Source organism: Athalia rosae, chromosome 3, assembly GCF_917208135.1.
Source record: "Athalia rosae chromosome 3, iyAthRosa1.1, whole genome shotgun sequence".
Taxonomy (NCBI): domain Eukaryota; kingdom Metazoa; phylum Arthropoda; class Insecta; order Hymenoptera; family Athaliidae; genus Athalia; species Athalia rosae.
Genome location: NC_064028.1, coordinates 11163914 through 11179286, shown reverse-complemented (window position 1 = coordinate 11179286; position 15373 = coordinate 11163914). Strand labels below are relative to the sequence as shown.

The following is a 15373-nucleotide window of genomic DNA, read 5'->3' as shown; positions in this document are numbered from 1 at the left end:
ATTCCCGCAAGCTGTAGTGATAATTGCATACAAGTGTATCCCGGAAAATAAGTAATCTTTTTTTTTTTCGCATCTACGGTATTATTTTACCAGGAAAATGTCAAATGGTGTTGGGTCAGGTTTTTCCAACCCTCTCAAATTTCATTCTGACTTGGAATCTCGTTTCTTCTTTCTAAAAATTTGCTAAAAAAATGTAGGTGTAGTAGACGACGTGTATGACACAGTAAAAATTGATGTCGTCCGAATTGGGAACGTTTTATACATATAAGTTTGAAAGAGAAGAAGGAAAAAAACTGCGAACCGTGTACAATTATAATAATTTGATCGACCGTATGTGTGAGACGTGACTGATGCAAAAATTAGACTAAAATAGACTCTAGATTTTGGGTGCGCTGCCAGTTGCATTACACGTATAGACATATCTATGAAACAAAATATAATCCCAAGGTCCGGTCAACTGTTATTAGGATCATCACATCTCGTCATTATATTACTCACCATCAGAAGTTATCGTTAATTAATTTGTACGTACCGATGATCGATATTCTGAACATCAAAAAAATGATGCGTGTGGTTCATTTTGAATATATCTTTTGATTTTTCCGTCGTTATGATTTTCTGTTTTCTCCACAGCTTACGTCAGTAACAATTGTTAAGATACCAGCGTTATTGCGAATATTCATCATTAGGTCTGAGATAAATTTTGGCACAAGTTTCACATGTTACTTCGACGCGAATCGAAGATATCCCCTACAGGTATACTTTGCGGCATAAAATCTGTCTGGATTATATTTTTAAATCTCAATAAAAAACGAGGAACTATAATTCCTTCTATTGAATTTATTTATAAATTTTATTATAAATAATGTTATGCAATATATATATGTATATATTTCTCAATCGGGTTTATCGATCGAGACACCTGCTATACGTCGCGGGCTGTGTGTGTAACGCCCACGCGTTCATAGAATTGGCGGGAAGGATATTTGTTTATGAAATTTTTAGATACACGTATTCTAGGCGTTATCTACGTAACTTTACGGGCTTTGTTTTTATTGGCTGAACGTTCTAGGTCACGTGGGGATTCTTCTGTCTTTTCTTTGGTCGGTTAGGTATTACCGCGACAGAATTAAACATCTCAAAGCAAAAGAGTGGTGGGTTCCCTGATCTACAATCGTCGCTTCGATTTTCGACAGTGCATCGACGAACGCCGCGTCGAAAAAAAAAATAAAAAAATTCTGTCGACATGAAATCGATAGATTTATCATTTTTAATATAAATCAATCATTACGTACAAACTCATACGCGAATTAATCGTGCAGTGTAGCATAGTTCATAGATTGTATCGATTAATGATGATCAAAATTATGGAAGATTAACTAATTGGTTTTACATTAAACTGTATTTATATTTAGTAACGGATTAATCAATTTTAATTCGTCTGAATTTGTTCTATGTTAATCGGAATTCGTTAGCGGAATTCAATCGTTGTATGGATATATATGTATATGCGAGTTATTATAACATTACGTACGTAGAGTTTATATATGGATAGAAATTCAATGTGATGGGATTATTTTGAACCGGAAAAGTAAGATTGAAAACAGATGGTTTTGTGATAGTGTTGCGCGAGTATTGGTACGAAATAGACGAAAAAAAATGTTAAAGAAACTGCGGAATCATTTTTGAAGATGCGGTGGTGTATCTGAATTTCAACTGAAAACCTATAGCGGCAAACGAAAATTCTTTCAAATTGTCTAATTATCTGTGAATTTTGACAAAGTGGGGATAATCATTAAAAAAATGAGTGCACCTTGGCCGGTTCGCCGAGGTCTTTTGCGGCGTAAACTTTTTCCGGTGAGTTTCTTTTTTAATCCAATCAACAGTTAAAAATCAGGCAGTCATTTTCAAAAAGCTCCGACTTCAGTTCGCAACTTTTGCCCATGCAAGTAGGCGCGAATATATTCAATTCACCATTTCTTTGCGAACGAGGAATATCTTTTTTTTGTTTTAATATAACGTATTTTTCTTGCGAAGTTTATTTCTCCTCGGCATTATCATTAAAAAAAGAAAAAACTCGGGAAATTGATGAAAAATTTAAGACGAGAGACGTACGTTGACGACACGCACCTAGCATGGTATATTTAGCAGAGCTACGTCATCGAACTCACCAGCGAATCAACACGCGTGCGAAAAATTTCGGTAAAACTGTGACGCGCCGCAGATTTCTGCCAGACAGTTTTGCCGGTTCCACCAAGCCACACGGCTTTTAACTTTGAGCTTTTTACAGACTTGTAGTATATCAACGTTACACGGAGTGTAACTTTAAATACGTTGATATAATTGTACGTTGAAAATTACGCTTTTCTCTGTTACTTGCCTGTAATTAGGTGTAATAAACAGACAACTCCATGAAGGAAACAATATTTTTAAAACCCGCACAGTGCTGTATTAGCACTCAGCACTCTGCAGACGTAAGTCTTCCGAGGATTCCTAATAATTTAGAGAAATATTTTTCAAGGATCATTTACCCGCAGTTAAAGAAACCTTTTGGAAGCTGGTTTGCAACGCGATTACAGTAAATTATTGATACTCAATTTTTATCTTCTTATTGTTACAGGAGCAGCGCAGTCTGAAAGCTGGTGATCTGTCCCACCAGGAAAGTAACAATATGTCTCAATCTACTATGAAGGTCCAGAGCGATTCGTACAGTTCCGAAAAGGTGAGATTTTTAGAATATCTATATGTTTTTTTTTCTCCAATTTCCGAAAAGTTTACAATAAATATAAGTGACCTGAGGACGTCCGACTAACAGGAAATAACGATGTAAAGGGGATGAGTTTATTTATAAATATTATTACGCGCGAGAATCCTTCAGAGATTTTGGCCAAACTTCAAGAATGTAATCCCACTTCGAATGCGCTGTGTAAAATTTATTTCGTTCAGGTTTACCGTGAAGTTTTTCGCAGTACCTGCGATATTCCATCCACTCCTTCTCTCCAGCGGTGATTTTGCAATTCTGCTAATTTGATTCTTTCTTAAGAAGTACATACGAAAACACGGAGATCGCATACGCGAGATCAGATAATAAAAAACTGACAATTGCTGCTACTCAATTTTACTCAGAATCCGTATCTACCTATGTTGACATAAAATGCTGCGCAAATGGAGTCTCGATTCTAGAATGGTAAATTCGAACATTCCGAGTATTAAACATGATTCTTATTCTTATTAATTCTTATTAATTTTATTTCTGTTTGTAGCGTTAATCTTGATTCTCAATTTTCAGAAAGCAATGGCAGCCCAACAACAGAGACAAACGGTGACGTCGACAGGGATTTTCAATCACGAAAAACACATGGCAGCGAGCTCTCAATCCAGTGTGACGATTGCCTCGAAAGGTGTGAGCTCCAAAGCGTCTATGATCTCCGCAACCTCTGCAGTAAACCAGCTCATGAATGGCATGAGACCAGCGGAGGACGAACTTCTTTCTCTTCCACTTGACGATCTGGATCTCTTGTGTTCAAACTCAAATCCACAGGACGTGGAACGGGCCATTGCCAAGTACTCCACATTTCTGGATAGCCTGGTTCAAAGACTGAAGTCTAATGATGGCAAGAACCCCAAAGCGCCACTTTTACTCGATAGGGTCAGTGAAATCATTAGAAAAGCTTGGGCCGTTCCAACACATGGCCACGAACTAGGTTACGCCCTATGCAACACTTTGAGGGGTCGTGGTGGCCTCGATATTCTTATATCGAATTGTATTGACGTGAATAGCGAACTTCAGTTCTCTTCTGCCAGACTTTTGGAACAATGTTTAACAAATGACAACAGAGCCCATGTCGTAGAACACGGTCTAGCGAACGTTGTAAGGGTTGCCTGTGTATGCACAAAAAATGCTAACTCTGTCGATCACTCAAGGGTTGGTACTGGAATACTTGAACATCTTTTCAAACATAGCGAAGGAACCTGTAGCGATGTTATCAGGCTTGGTGGACTCGATGCCGTACTTTTTGAATGCAGGAAAAACGATATTGAGACGCTCAGACACTGTGCAGGGGCGCTCGCTAATTTATCACTTTATGGGGGTGCTGAAAACCAGGAAGCAATGATCAAAAGGAAGGTACCTATGTGGTTGTTCCCACTAGCATTCCACAACGATGACAATATCAAGTATTACGCGTGCTTGGCTATCGCAGTCTTGGTTGCAAACAAAGAAATCGAAGCTGCGGTTCTTAAGTCTGGTACACTCGATCTCGTAGAACCCTTTGTTACATCTCATAATCCCTCTGAATTTGCAAAATCGAATCTCGCCCACGCTCATGGCCAGAGCAAGAATTGGCTCGAGCGTTTGGTACCAGTGCTTAGTTCGAAGAGAGAGGAAGCCAGGAATCTGGCTGCTTTTCATTTCTGCATGGAAGCTGGTATAAAAAAACAGCAGGGCAACACCGAGATTTTCCGAGAAATTGGTGCCATTGAACCATTGAAAAAAGTCGCTAGCTGTCCGAATGCCATTGCCTCAAAATACGCCGTTCAGGCTCTCAGACTCATCGGCGAAGAGATTCCACACAAACTCAGTCAACAAGTGCCTCTTTGGTCTACAGAAGATGTACGCGAATGGGTCAAGCAGATTGGATTTGCGGAATATGCATCAAATTTTGTAGAAAGCAGAGTAGACGGTGATCTCCTTTTGCAATTGACAGAGTCGAATCTGACAGAGGACATTGGACTGACGAATGGAATCAGGCGAAGGAGGTTCACAAGAGAGTTACAAAACCTCAAAAAAATGGCAGACTATAGCAGCAGGGATCCTACCAATTTGAATAGCTTCCTGGAAGAGATTGGCCAAGAATTTTCCATTTACACCTACGGCATGTTAAATGCTGGCGTTGACAAAGACTCGATTAGGAATTTATCTGAAGACCAGCTAGTCACAGAATGCAGTATAACGAACAGCATTCACAGGTTAAGGATACTCGATGCCATTAAAAATATTCAGCATAGTCCAGGCTTCAATTCCTCTGAAGATGAATCCCTTAACAAAAAGCTAGACGTTTTCGTTAGCTACAGAAGATCAAATGGTTCACAACTAGCCAGCTTACTAAAAGTCCACCTACAGTTACGCAGCTTCTCCGTATTCATAGACGTTGAGAGATTGGAGGCTGGTAAATTCGATAACAATCTTCTACAAAGCATCAGACAAGCCAAACACTTTCTACTCGTTCTCACACCTAAAGCCTTGGACCGATGTATACAAGACACGGAATGCAAAGACTGGGTGCACAGGGTAAGTAATTGTAATTGAGTGATGTTCTTCCACTCTAATCACAATCTGTCTAATATCCTAGCTGAATACTAATTAACTCTTTTAACTTTTTTTAGGAAATTGTTGCAGCCTTACAATCACAATGCAATATCATTCCCATAATAGACAATTTCCAATGGCCAGAGCCAGAGGAACTTCCAGAAGACATGAGAGCTGTTTGTCACTTCAACGGTGTTCGTTGGATACACGATTACCAGGATGCATGCGTAGACAAACTTGAGAGGTATGTAACTGGTACAAAAATAAAAAAAATTAACGAATCAAATAATCTCAAGCTTTCACCAAATGATAATGATAAATGTCTTCTTTGTATCGTAAAACTGAGTTAATTTTTACAATTAATTTTTCTCGTGACTGTAGGTTTATGCGTGGTGAAATTCCTACGAGGTCTGAGTTATCCGGTGGCATACCCAGAAGTATTGCCTCGAAGGATGTGACACAGCCGAGTACGCCAGGAAGCACGAACATGCGACAACCCAGTTACCAACGCATGCACAGTAACGAAAGTAGGGGGAGTGATAAAGATTCAACGAATGGTAGAGATTGACTAGATGGCCCTCCCACAGCTATACCCAACAGGTGCGAATCCCTTAATAAGGTTTCACCATTATATTGTTTCTTGAAGTGAAATAATTACTGACTAGTAATATAATAGCAAATAACAGTACCAAATCATTACTAACAACGTTATGTTATTTTTTGTTTTGTGCAGCCAGGAATAGAAATCGCAGTAATGCTAACACGATTAGGTTGGTTTCCGATCATCCACTTTTTTACTTACTTAGAGTTACAGCAATGTTAATTTATCATACGTCATTCATCGCCTCTCCAATTTCCCACTACGTGTTTGTACATTTTTTTCCACGTACTGTTCATCGTCTCAACGTTATTTCATCCGCTTTCTTGGTGCATCTAAATATAATTACCAATTTGCATATTCTCATGGTTCATTCGCTTCTTATTACAGGCTAAGGAAATCTTCTAGTCCATCTCGCTGGTTGATGGGTCTACCGCCAACATCTCCGCGTCTAAAATTTATCCACACACGTCCAGGAGGCAATTCCGTTCCTCGACGACCACCTCGTCACCCTCCCCCGCCTTCCGCACGTTCTCGATCGCTAGAATTGCTCGATCAAGAGCAGAAGAAACCAATTCTTCCGATCGCAGAACCCGAACCACTTCCAAGACCAAGATCTAGAAGTTTAGATGGTTTACTGGACGAAGATGGCTTAGGAGGAGTTTTGAAAGATGAAGAGTCTTTTGCTGATTGCACAAGAGTAGAGGACAAACGAGAGCCAAGGCCTAGATCGAGAAGTTTGGATGGATTTTTAGATACGGCAGATTGTGAAGCTAATAAAACTAATGGGCACAATATCATTGAATCTTCATCAGTCGGAGAGGAAAAAAATATTGATGTAGAAACAACCGATTCTGAAAGCAGAGAACTGCATACAAATAACGATGAATTCGCATCTACTACAAACGTCAATCCTATGCCTCTGCCAAGATTTAAAATAAAACCACCGAACATCGAAGCAAAGGTTGACGGTTCGATGGAAGTAACTGATGATGAGATTAGATTATCATCCTCTTCTGCAGAAGAAGCGTGTAACGATGGCAATCGAACGATATTGAATTCCCAAATACCATCTAGATCAATTAGCATGGATGGCTTGTTGGAGTCGGAAACTATGCCAAACAAGAAGGAGGAATCGTTGTCTCAAGCCACAACCTCGGAGTCGATACAAGAAAGGCTCTTGGATATGGGTAATGAGAAATCAACGTTATTAAAGGCTAAAAGTTGTGGGGCAGGGTTGGATTCGGATGAAAATGTTTCGTCGAATGATTACAAGCCTTCGAATAAGGTTCAAGGCTCGTTATTATCACTGCCTACCGGTGCAGAGCCTAAAAGAAAACGTAACTTCATGGACAAATGCGTCAATAAGGTACGGTCTTTTATACGAAAGTAATATAACGCTTCTGAATAATTTTTCAGACGATGATGTTGACTTGTTATTTTGTTAATGTTATTGCTATTATCAGTTCTACCGTTATCATGATGTTCATCGTGATTACCATTATTATAGGTAATTATTTTTACTACTATTGATGTTATTTTTAATATCAACGTTGATAATGTTTCTGTTGTTAGAAAGAATCGATGTCTTTAATTTTACGAAAACGTCACACGACAAAGACGAAACTCGTGTAAGAAATTTGTATAAAAAAAAATATGTATATTTACGTAGATGTATTACACATATTGCAAATATCGATCGTGATATGATAACGCGATAAAATGAAAGTATAAATTCCAGTATAAATATATACACATAATATGAATGGCAGCGTGAAAGAATATGATAGAAATTGTGCCTGTAAAAAGAATAGATAAACAAAAGTGTCTTCTTAGGTATCTAATGGCAACTATAATTGAATAATTGATTCGTCGCTGAATATTTTAATTGTTTGAAAGCATTACGGTGATCTATGATTACGAATATTAAATGTAACCTGTTTTTCAGGTATTTATTTTATTTATTTTATTATTTTTCTTTTCTATTCTAACGTATATTGTACGCGTTATTTACCCTAATTGTAGTCGTATTATTACACACATATAACACGATACTTTTTTATTTTATTCTATTCTTTTTTTTTATATTTCTTTTCTTAGATATTGTTTAGAAAGTTTGTTCAATTGTTACAATTTTTAATACATACTTAGGTATGCTCATGTATGTAGTTATCTTTTCATAGGCAGTTATTTTTAGATTATTTTAACTATAGTAATTGTTATTATTACTATTATTATATGGACTTAAACCGTAAACAACGGTTGTTTTTATCGCAGCTAACCCGATTATGATGAATAGATTGTAAATTAGATATTAGATATTTTATTTTGCTATTTAACACTTATATGATATGTATTTCTAATTTATATTTAAAACAGTTCACATCGACAGATAGAAAAATCTACAGAGCCGATATTAATGGTTATATACATATATATATATACACACACACACATAAATATAGTATACATTCATACATACATACCTATTGAAACACATAGGCATTTGATTTCGAAATTTTTATGAACTGAATGTTGTTTTTAATGAAAACAAAAAAGAGAAGAGAAAAAAAAGATGCGAACATCATATAAATTGTATAATAATTTTACCAAAGTTTCACAAAGTGGAATAAAAATAAGAACTTTATAGAAATATTTTCAATGTTTCTCGTAAATAAAATTTTATTTCGCAATTATAATTCTCCTGAGTACTGATACTAATATTCGGTCAACGCCTGCGTTATTTTTTTCATATGAAAAAAAAAACCATACTGATGCTAACAAGCAGAATAATAAATAATTTCATCTGTATTGTATACGCGTGACTGAAGAATTTATTTGTTATGAATCATAATACCTTGATTAATTTGTAGGAGTTAATACTACTACAATTAATCGTACACCATATAGAATATAACACTTAACTTTATTCAGCCAATTATTAATGAATGATAATGATAATTATTTAACAAATGGATATAATTATATCTGATAATCGTTGGACGGTATGTATGGTTTGTAAGGGGTACCACTAACACTGGCCCGTGCGGGGAGAGGTAGTACGTACCAATTGGTAGGATTGTTGAGCGCCTAGTTTGATTTTAGTATTGAGTATAGTGTGTGTGAGAGTGTTGTGTGATTTGATTGTGTGTGTTTACCCCCCACAAATTCATGAATTGTGGCGCGATCTGCCGTTCGTATATTTTAGCGAATTTTAGTCATCCATGTATGGTATGACGTAATGTGTGGTGGGGGAGGCGGCGAATCTATAAAATATGCGCACTTCCTCTTCGTCCCATCATTCGACGTTAGTTCGTCCAGTGTCTACCATTGTTGCGTTAGTTGTGTCGGCTCATTCTCTTTGTTTATTCGATGATTTCTACAAACGTCAAAAGTGACTAATTTTGCTCATATACAAGCGGAGAGATAAGCAATCTCACTTTTGGAATCATGGAAGGTCTCGATGCGGAAGAATGGAACGCTTTCAAGGTGAGATATTACCATTATTTCTCAAATTTATTCGATGCAATAGTGAGTTTAACAATAAACTTCAATGGCCTCGAGCGTTTGATTGTAAACACAACGTTTAATATGGAAACCACTGAGCTATATGTTCGCTGATGGAAACTGATAACATTTTCAAAATTGGTGAGAATCTATCATTCCTACTAGAGTATTGTAGCAATTCTAAACCATTGCGTTATATCCTGCGATGAGTCAAAGTTTGAAGCACAAGCGAGTCAGAAATGTCGCATCGGTATTTATAATTCTAAGATATCAAGTTTATATAATTATTATTAGTTCTGACACATATTTCAAAGGTTGAACGAAAATTTGCGTTGAAACTTGTATCAAACATTCGCCCCCACAGCATTCATCAATAGTACTTTATTTGTCAATGGAAAGTTCTCATTTGAAGTTTGCTGAGGGTATACTGGTTTGTCGTCATCGGTAATTTTTAAAATAGTCACATGCAGAAATGACGTAAGATTCTTATAGCATTCAGTTAATACTCGTACTTTACATAGTGGGTTTATATATCAAACATGGAATCCTTTATGATCTCATGTTTTTGTAATGATTTATCCTTGCAGATGCAAATAAGAATTCAAAGTCCATGTAGCAATAGAATAATCAATCAGGCATTTCTTTTATCTGGTAACAATTCTTTCCTATCGCTGGGTTTTATGTTAATCGTTTTGCAATGCTAGCAACAGTTATCGGAATAGCACATAATTATTTCACCCGCAACATTTATTATAATAAAATTATTTGTCATAGGTTAAATTTAACAAAAAGTACGAATCCGAGGAGGAAGAGAAATCCAGGATGAAAATCTATCTGGATAATAAAAAAAGATTCGCCGAACACAATGCCAAATACGATAAAGGTCTTGAAACTTACACAATGGGAATCAATCAGTTTGCGGACATGGTTAGTCATATTGTTTTCGTCCATTTGATTTTGCTGTAATTATTCCATTTATATAATATTTTTAATTCTCAAGATCTAATCCAATGAAACACTTTTAGAAGCCTGGTGAACGTACATGTTGTGGAACCAGAACCAAATGCCCTCCACCGAGAGTCAAGGAGATCGAAGTACCGGTGAATATACTGAGTGAAACTATTATTGTCAATAATCACATTTCTATGAAACTTCAGATTAACTTACTACTAACGAAGATTAGTTACTTTGACGCTGATGACAAACGTTGACTTTCTTTCAGTCTGATGAGGCTGCCGGTAATTAGAAAAGCAATGCTGTAAGCTATGGAGAAAAAAACGATCAGTGCCATAAATGAGTATCCAAGTTCGTAAGCTTATCGTAACACATGGGACAATGGTATATTCCTAATCGCAGTAGCCACAAGTTCGTAGTTGGCAAAAACTCTACAAATCTGAAATGATATTGAAAAATTGACAAATTTAGCTGCTTGGGAGAGAGTCTTCTTCATATTTACGAGAGATGAAGGAGTTGATTAAATCATAACTGATGTAATATTTGAGTCACTTTGCTTTGACACCAACCAATTTTATAAGAATATGAAACTATTTTTGTTGAGATTTTATATTTTTGTTATTACCTTGAGACAAATGAAAAATATATACATATGTATTATGATGAATCTATGCGTCTGTGCTCATGCAACCCAGCTTCACTATCCCAGATTTATTCCCTATTTTTTCTTATTATTTTCGATTTTTACCTATTCCTTTTCGATTTTTTCAATTATTTTTCATCGGCCATGGGTAGGTGCGGGACCCTGAAATTAATTCTACGGCCCTATTTTTAGGCCGCGCCTCTCGCGAATACAGCTAGCGTCATATGGCGGAATTCTCGCGAACTAAGCTCAAACAAGTTCACAGGGAGTAATTGGGTGAACCAATGTGAACTAGCTGAGTTTTAGTTTGTAAAAATTCCGCCACATAGCGGTAGTTGTATTCGAGAGGGGCGTGGCTTAGAGAAAGAGGCGTGGCTTAAAATAAGACCGTACAATTAATTTCAAGGGCCTGCACCCTTCGAGGCCCGAAAAATGGAAAATAATGTAAAATCGAGAAAAAAAACGGAAAAAATCAGGGAAAAATCGGGCTTAAATCTGGGATAGTGGAACTGGGTTGCATTTTTTAGTACTTTAAAGATCTCTCTCGTTTACCTTGACGTGTGTGGCTCCACGCGCAAATGCCGTTTGCTGGTAACCCCCCAGTAACCCCAGAAGCGTCAGCATGAAATTGCACCTGTAGAATTGGGGGCATGATCCTGTAGGGTTATACCTGGAGGAACAGGAATTTAAAAAAAAAGGGGGAAAGTATTTCGTTGTTGTGCGTAGCAAAATTACTTAAAAATAAAATGCCTGTGCCGTGTTCAGCAAGATGTGGTAAAAACGCCACTCTGAAAGTGAGCTAAGACTATCATAATTACTTTTGAATTTAGGTTATAAAATTTTGTAAATTCTTACACTCCGATTTCTGATACAGAGACCAAAAACTGGGGATGCTCTCTGCAAGGAGTGCTTTTTTTGGGCATTTGAAATGGAAATTCATAATACTATTTTAAATGGCAAGCTCTTCAAAAAAGGTGACAAAGTGGCGATTGCAGCCTCTGGCGGAAAGGATTCTACTGTCCTCGCTTATGTGTTGAAGTTATTAAATGAGCGATATGATTACGGTCTTGATTTATTCTTGCTCTCTGTTGACGAAGGTATCACAGGTGGGTCTATGCAGGATTTTAGAGATATATTTGAGTTTTAAGAAATCAAATCCTCATCACTTGTCAATTAACTAATTTTCAAAGGCTATCGTGATGATAGCTTGCAGACCGTGAAGCAAAACCAAACTGATTATGAAATGCCGCTGAAAATTTTGTCGTACGAGGAGCTGTATGGATGGACAATGGATGCAATAGTGGCACAAGTGAGTGGGTTTATCTGTTACAGAAATTGAATCTTTTCATCTAAATGCTGCATCTTAGTCTCAACTGTCATTTGATAGAGATTTTGAAATCTTGAATAAATGGTAGGTAGGACGCAAAAACAACTGTACATTTTGTGGGGTGTTCAGACGACAGGCACTGGATAGAGGCGCGGCTTTATTGGGTGTTGATTGTGTTGTCACAGGACACAATGCAGATGACATTGCCGAAACGATTCTCATGAATGTCTTGCGTGGCGATATTGCTAGATTGCAGAGATGTACCTCCATCATCACAGTAAGAAAAACTGCATTCATTCCACTAAGAAAAAACAGATAAAATATAACTTCCTTATACTTTCACCGTTTTTTTCTCCAGACTGGTGCAGACTCAATAATGAGGTGTAAGCCACTGAAGTATACATACGAGAAGGAAATAGTCATGTATGCTTACTTCAAACGTCTGGTATATTTTTCAACCGAATGCATCTTTGCCCCTAACGCATATCGCGGTCATGCTAGAATGTTTCTTAAAGATCTTGAAAAAATCAGACCCTCTTCGGTGATGGACATCATTCATTCAGGTAGGATTATTGAAGAGAATGCCAAAACTAGCATTCTTTTGAGATTGTACACATTTTGCCATTAACAATACTTGTGCTCCAGGTGAGAGATTGTCTGTAAGAGAAGGGGTCAAAATGCCAGAAAGGAGAAATTGTACTCGCTGTGGATTTGTATCGAGCCAGGAAGTATGTAAAGCTTGTGTTTTACTGGAAGGTTTAAATCGAGGTTTGCCTAGACTTGGAATAGGAAAATCAAACAAAGCTAGATTACTTTTAACGAACAGTGCAAAAGACAAAGGCAAAAAAACACCAATAGATTTTTAAGTGTACGACGTAGGCTAGGTAACAATTAATAAAACTTTTATTTTCCAAATGACTGTAGTCGAATTTTTTTGCATTGTTCAAATGAGTGTCACTAATTGGAAAATTTTTTCACCGTCAATACGCTGTAGCTATATTATATATGCAGGAGCTCTTTCTGAGATGGGGGCTCTACAAACTGGACAATGAGTAATGATGCCCTCGGCACAATCTTCACAGAGGCAAACGTGACCACAAGATAGTAAAATAATCTCCCTTGGGTTTGAACAACATACGACACACAGTTGATCTTCTCGTAAATCTCTGTCTCTGACTCTCTGTCTTCTTTCTTTACGTGACGCAGCCAAAGACTCACGTAATTGTTTAGCTAATCTGTCTTCCTCTCTATCCTTCCAGTATCTCCGAACCACTATTCCACCGATGATAAGACCAATGCCACCAAACATCAAACAAAGCCATCTAACAAACAAGAATTTCTGTCAAAGACAATACAATTTGCTAAAGTGATCAACCTTACCGATATGTTCTTCTGCGATCATCCAATTTTCTGAGAAGTGAAGTAATAGACATACTAGTGAGGTAAAATGGTGCGCCATCCAGTGGCGGTTGTAATTTGATATTGCTGGATCCAGCTACTGTTTTTGACAATTCTCCTATACCAGTGATGATTGCTCCATCTCTCAACATCTCCTCTGTTGACTGAAGACCTCGTTGACGAACTCCTAGGTGATTTTTAATTATTAGCACAATGTGTAGCAGCAAATATTGGTGTTCTGGATCAAATGAAATGTTGAAATAATTTGCTGAGCGTGCACAAATACCAGTAAAAAAACCCCAAAGATGATCTGTGAATGTTGGAGTGCTGGGTTCAAAATAATCTGATATTGTATCCAGATCTAGAATTTCTGCAGCTAGCGCATCGACGACTTCCACCTTGTAGTGGCCTCGTTGTAACACAAACGGAACGCTGTTGTAAGCTTCTTGTATCGTACGTTCTTGATCGGACCTAATCATGACATTAATTCCTAGTTCTCACAATCACTGTGTTAATAAAAATCATCATCAACATAATCGAATAAAAGTCGAACCAGAAGCCAGTAGTTGTCCGTGCGACGACATGTTCTTTGACACTTAATTTTTGTACAACTCCTGTCAGTACTTTATTATTTACACTGTGTAATGGTTCTCCAAGTGGTTTAATGATTCCTCTGACTGCTACATAATCTAATTTCCCATCCGATGTCTCGTCGAGTAATTTACCGAGGTTCTCACCCACCTCGTGAAACTCTGCAGTCTTTTGTAAACAGAAAATTTTCATCAGTGATGTCATAAGAAATCAGGCAAAGTCATAATATAGCATATAAGGATGATAGAAGACTAATTAGGAATGACATGGTTGTTAAATTTTTTGGGTTACCTTGACAGCTTTGAGGGCATTTTTACAGTGAACGTACTGTTTCAGGCATATTCCGAAAATTATGCTATCAACACCCAGTGCGATTAGTTCACCCAAATATTCCATGTTGGGGTTATGTCACTTTTTGCTATTGAAATTGTGTCATTCATCGTTTTACAGTATTTCTCATGCCGGATAATTTGGTTTTTGATTTGGGTTACACTGACCCGATCCGTTGACTGAAACGCCCTATCTAACTAGGTCACGCTTTTGACAAATCACCCAAATTTTTTATGAATTTAAAATCTGAAAACGCTTTTTTATTTCAATTTTTTTATTACATGGCATTTTATGGCATTCTCCAATAAACCACAAACGCTAATGATGAATCTAGCGAATTCCTTCTATAATTGTTGATAAGCCAACGCGTCGGTAAATTATCTATAAGCAGTAACCAACATATTCGTGACAACAAATGAAATCATAAACGTTTCTAGAAGTGAAACAAAAAAAAAACACTCGCGGATTCTTCAAATAAAATTGGCTTTAGTAAGAAAATAATTTAAACTTGTACGAGAAAATAGAGAAAAAAAATACCGTTAGGTCTGGAACTTCATTTTTTAGGCACTGGTCATTTCGGTCGAATTATTACTTGGCGTAAATTACTTTAAAGGAATCGTACACGATCATACGTTGTCATCACATAGCGCAATCGTGATTATTATTAAATTCGAATGGAACCGTTATTTAGTCTAATTTATAACTTCTAGTAAAAAA

General features: G+C 37.0%; 4 protein-coding genes across 10 annotated transcripts in view; 3 read left to right on the top strand and 1 right to left on the bottom strand.

Moving 5' to 3' along the window:
• Positions 1 to 6437, top strand: part of LOC105690082 (NAD(+) hydrolase sarm1) — a 93656-nt gene extending 87219 nt beyond the window's left edge. For 6 of the 7 annotated variants that reach the window (XR_002305907.2, XR_007277416.1, XR_007277413.1 and 3 more), the window contains exons 6-11: positions 2621 to 2722; positions 3290 to 5290; positions 5386 to 5552; positions 5690 to 5908; positions 6042 to 6078; positions 6297 to 6401. Coding sequence is in view for 1 of the 7 variants with exons in the window: in XM_020854727.2 (XP_020710386.1) it covers positions 2621 to 2722; positions 3290 to 5290; positions 5386 to 5552; positions 5690 to 5876 (2457 nt within the window). In the remaining 6 variants the exon portion in view is untranslated. Of the gene's footprint in view, positions 1 to 2620; positions 2723 to 3289; positions 5291 to 5385; positions 5553 to 5689; positions 5909 to 6041; positions 6079 to 6296 lie in introns of all 7 variants that reach the window. The other variant, XM_020854727.2, reaches the window with a different exon arrangement.
• A 2763-nt stretch (positions 6438 to 9200) lies between these two features.
• Positions 9201 to 11034, top strand: LOC105690118 (protein CTLA-2-beta-like). Its single transcript, XM_012407675.3, has 4 exons — positions 9201 to 9395; positions 10188 to 10340; positions 10439 to 10513; positions 10636 to 11034. The coding sequence occupies exons 1-4, from the start codon at positions 9357 to 9359 to the stop codon at positions 10657 to 10659; spliced, it is 291 nt and encodes a 96-aa protein (XP_012263098.2). The 5' UTR covers positions 9201 to 9356; the 3' UTR covers positions 10660 to 11034.
• A 152-nt stretch (positions 11035 to 11186) lies between these two features.
• Positions 11187 to 13252, top strand: LOC105690117 (cytoplasmic tRNA 2-thiolation protein 1). Its single transcript, XM_012407674.3, has 6 exons — positions 11187 to 11804; positions 11885 to 12116; positions 12201 to 12319; positions 12426 to 12614; positions 12696 to 12900; positions 12983 to 13252. Exons 1-6 carry the CDS (start codon positions 11757 to 11759, stop codon positions 13201 to 13203), a joined length of 1014 nt encoding a protein of 337 aa, XP_012263097.1. The 5' UTR covers positions 11187 to 11756; the 3' UTR covers positions 13204 to 13252.
• Positions 13223 to 15110, bottom strand: LOC105690116 (mitochondrial E3 ubiquitin protein ligase 1). The gene is made up of 5 exons (XM_020854690.2): positions 14618 to 15110; positions 14289 to 14494; positions 14022 to 14206; positions 13718 to 13922; positions 13223 to 13659 (listed from the first exon to the last, which is right to left on the bottom strand). The coding sequence occupies exons 1-5, from the start codon at positions 14720 to 14722 to the stop codon at positions 13332 to 13334; spliced, it is 1029 nt and encodes a 342-aa protein (XP_020710349.2). The 5' UTR covers positions 14723 to 15110; the 3' UTR covers positions 13223 to 13331.
• Positions 15111 to 15373: the final 263 nt, after the last annotated feature.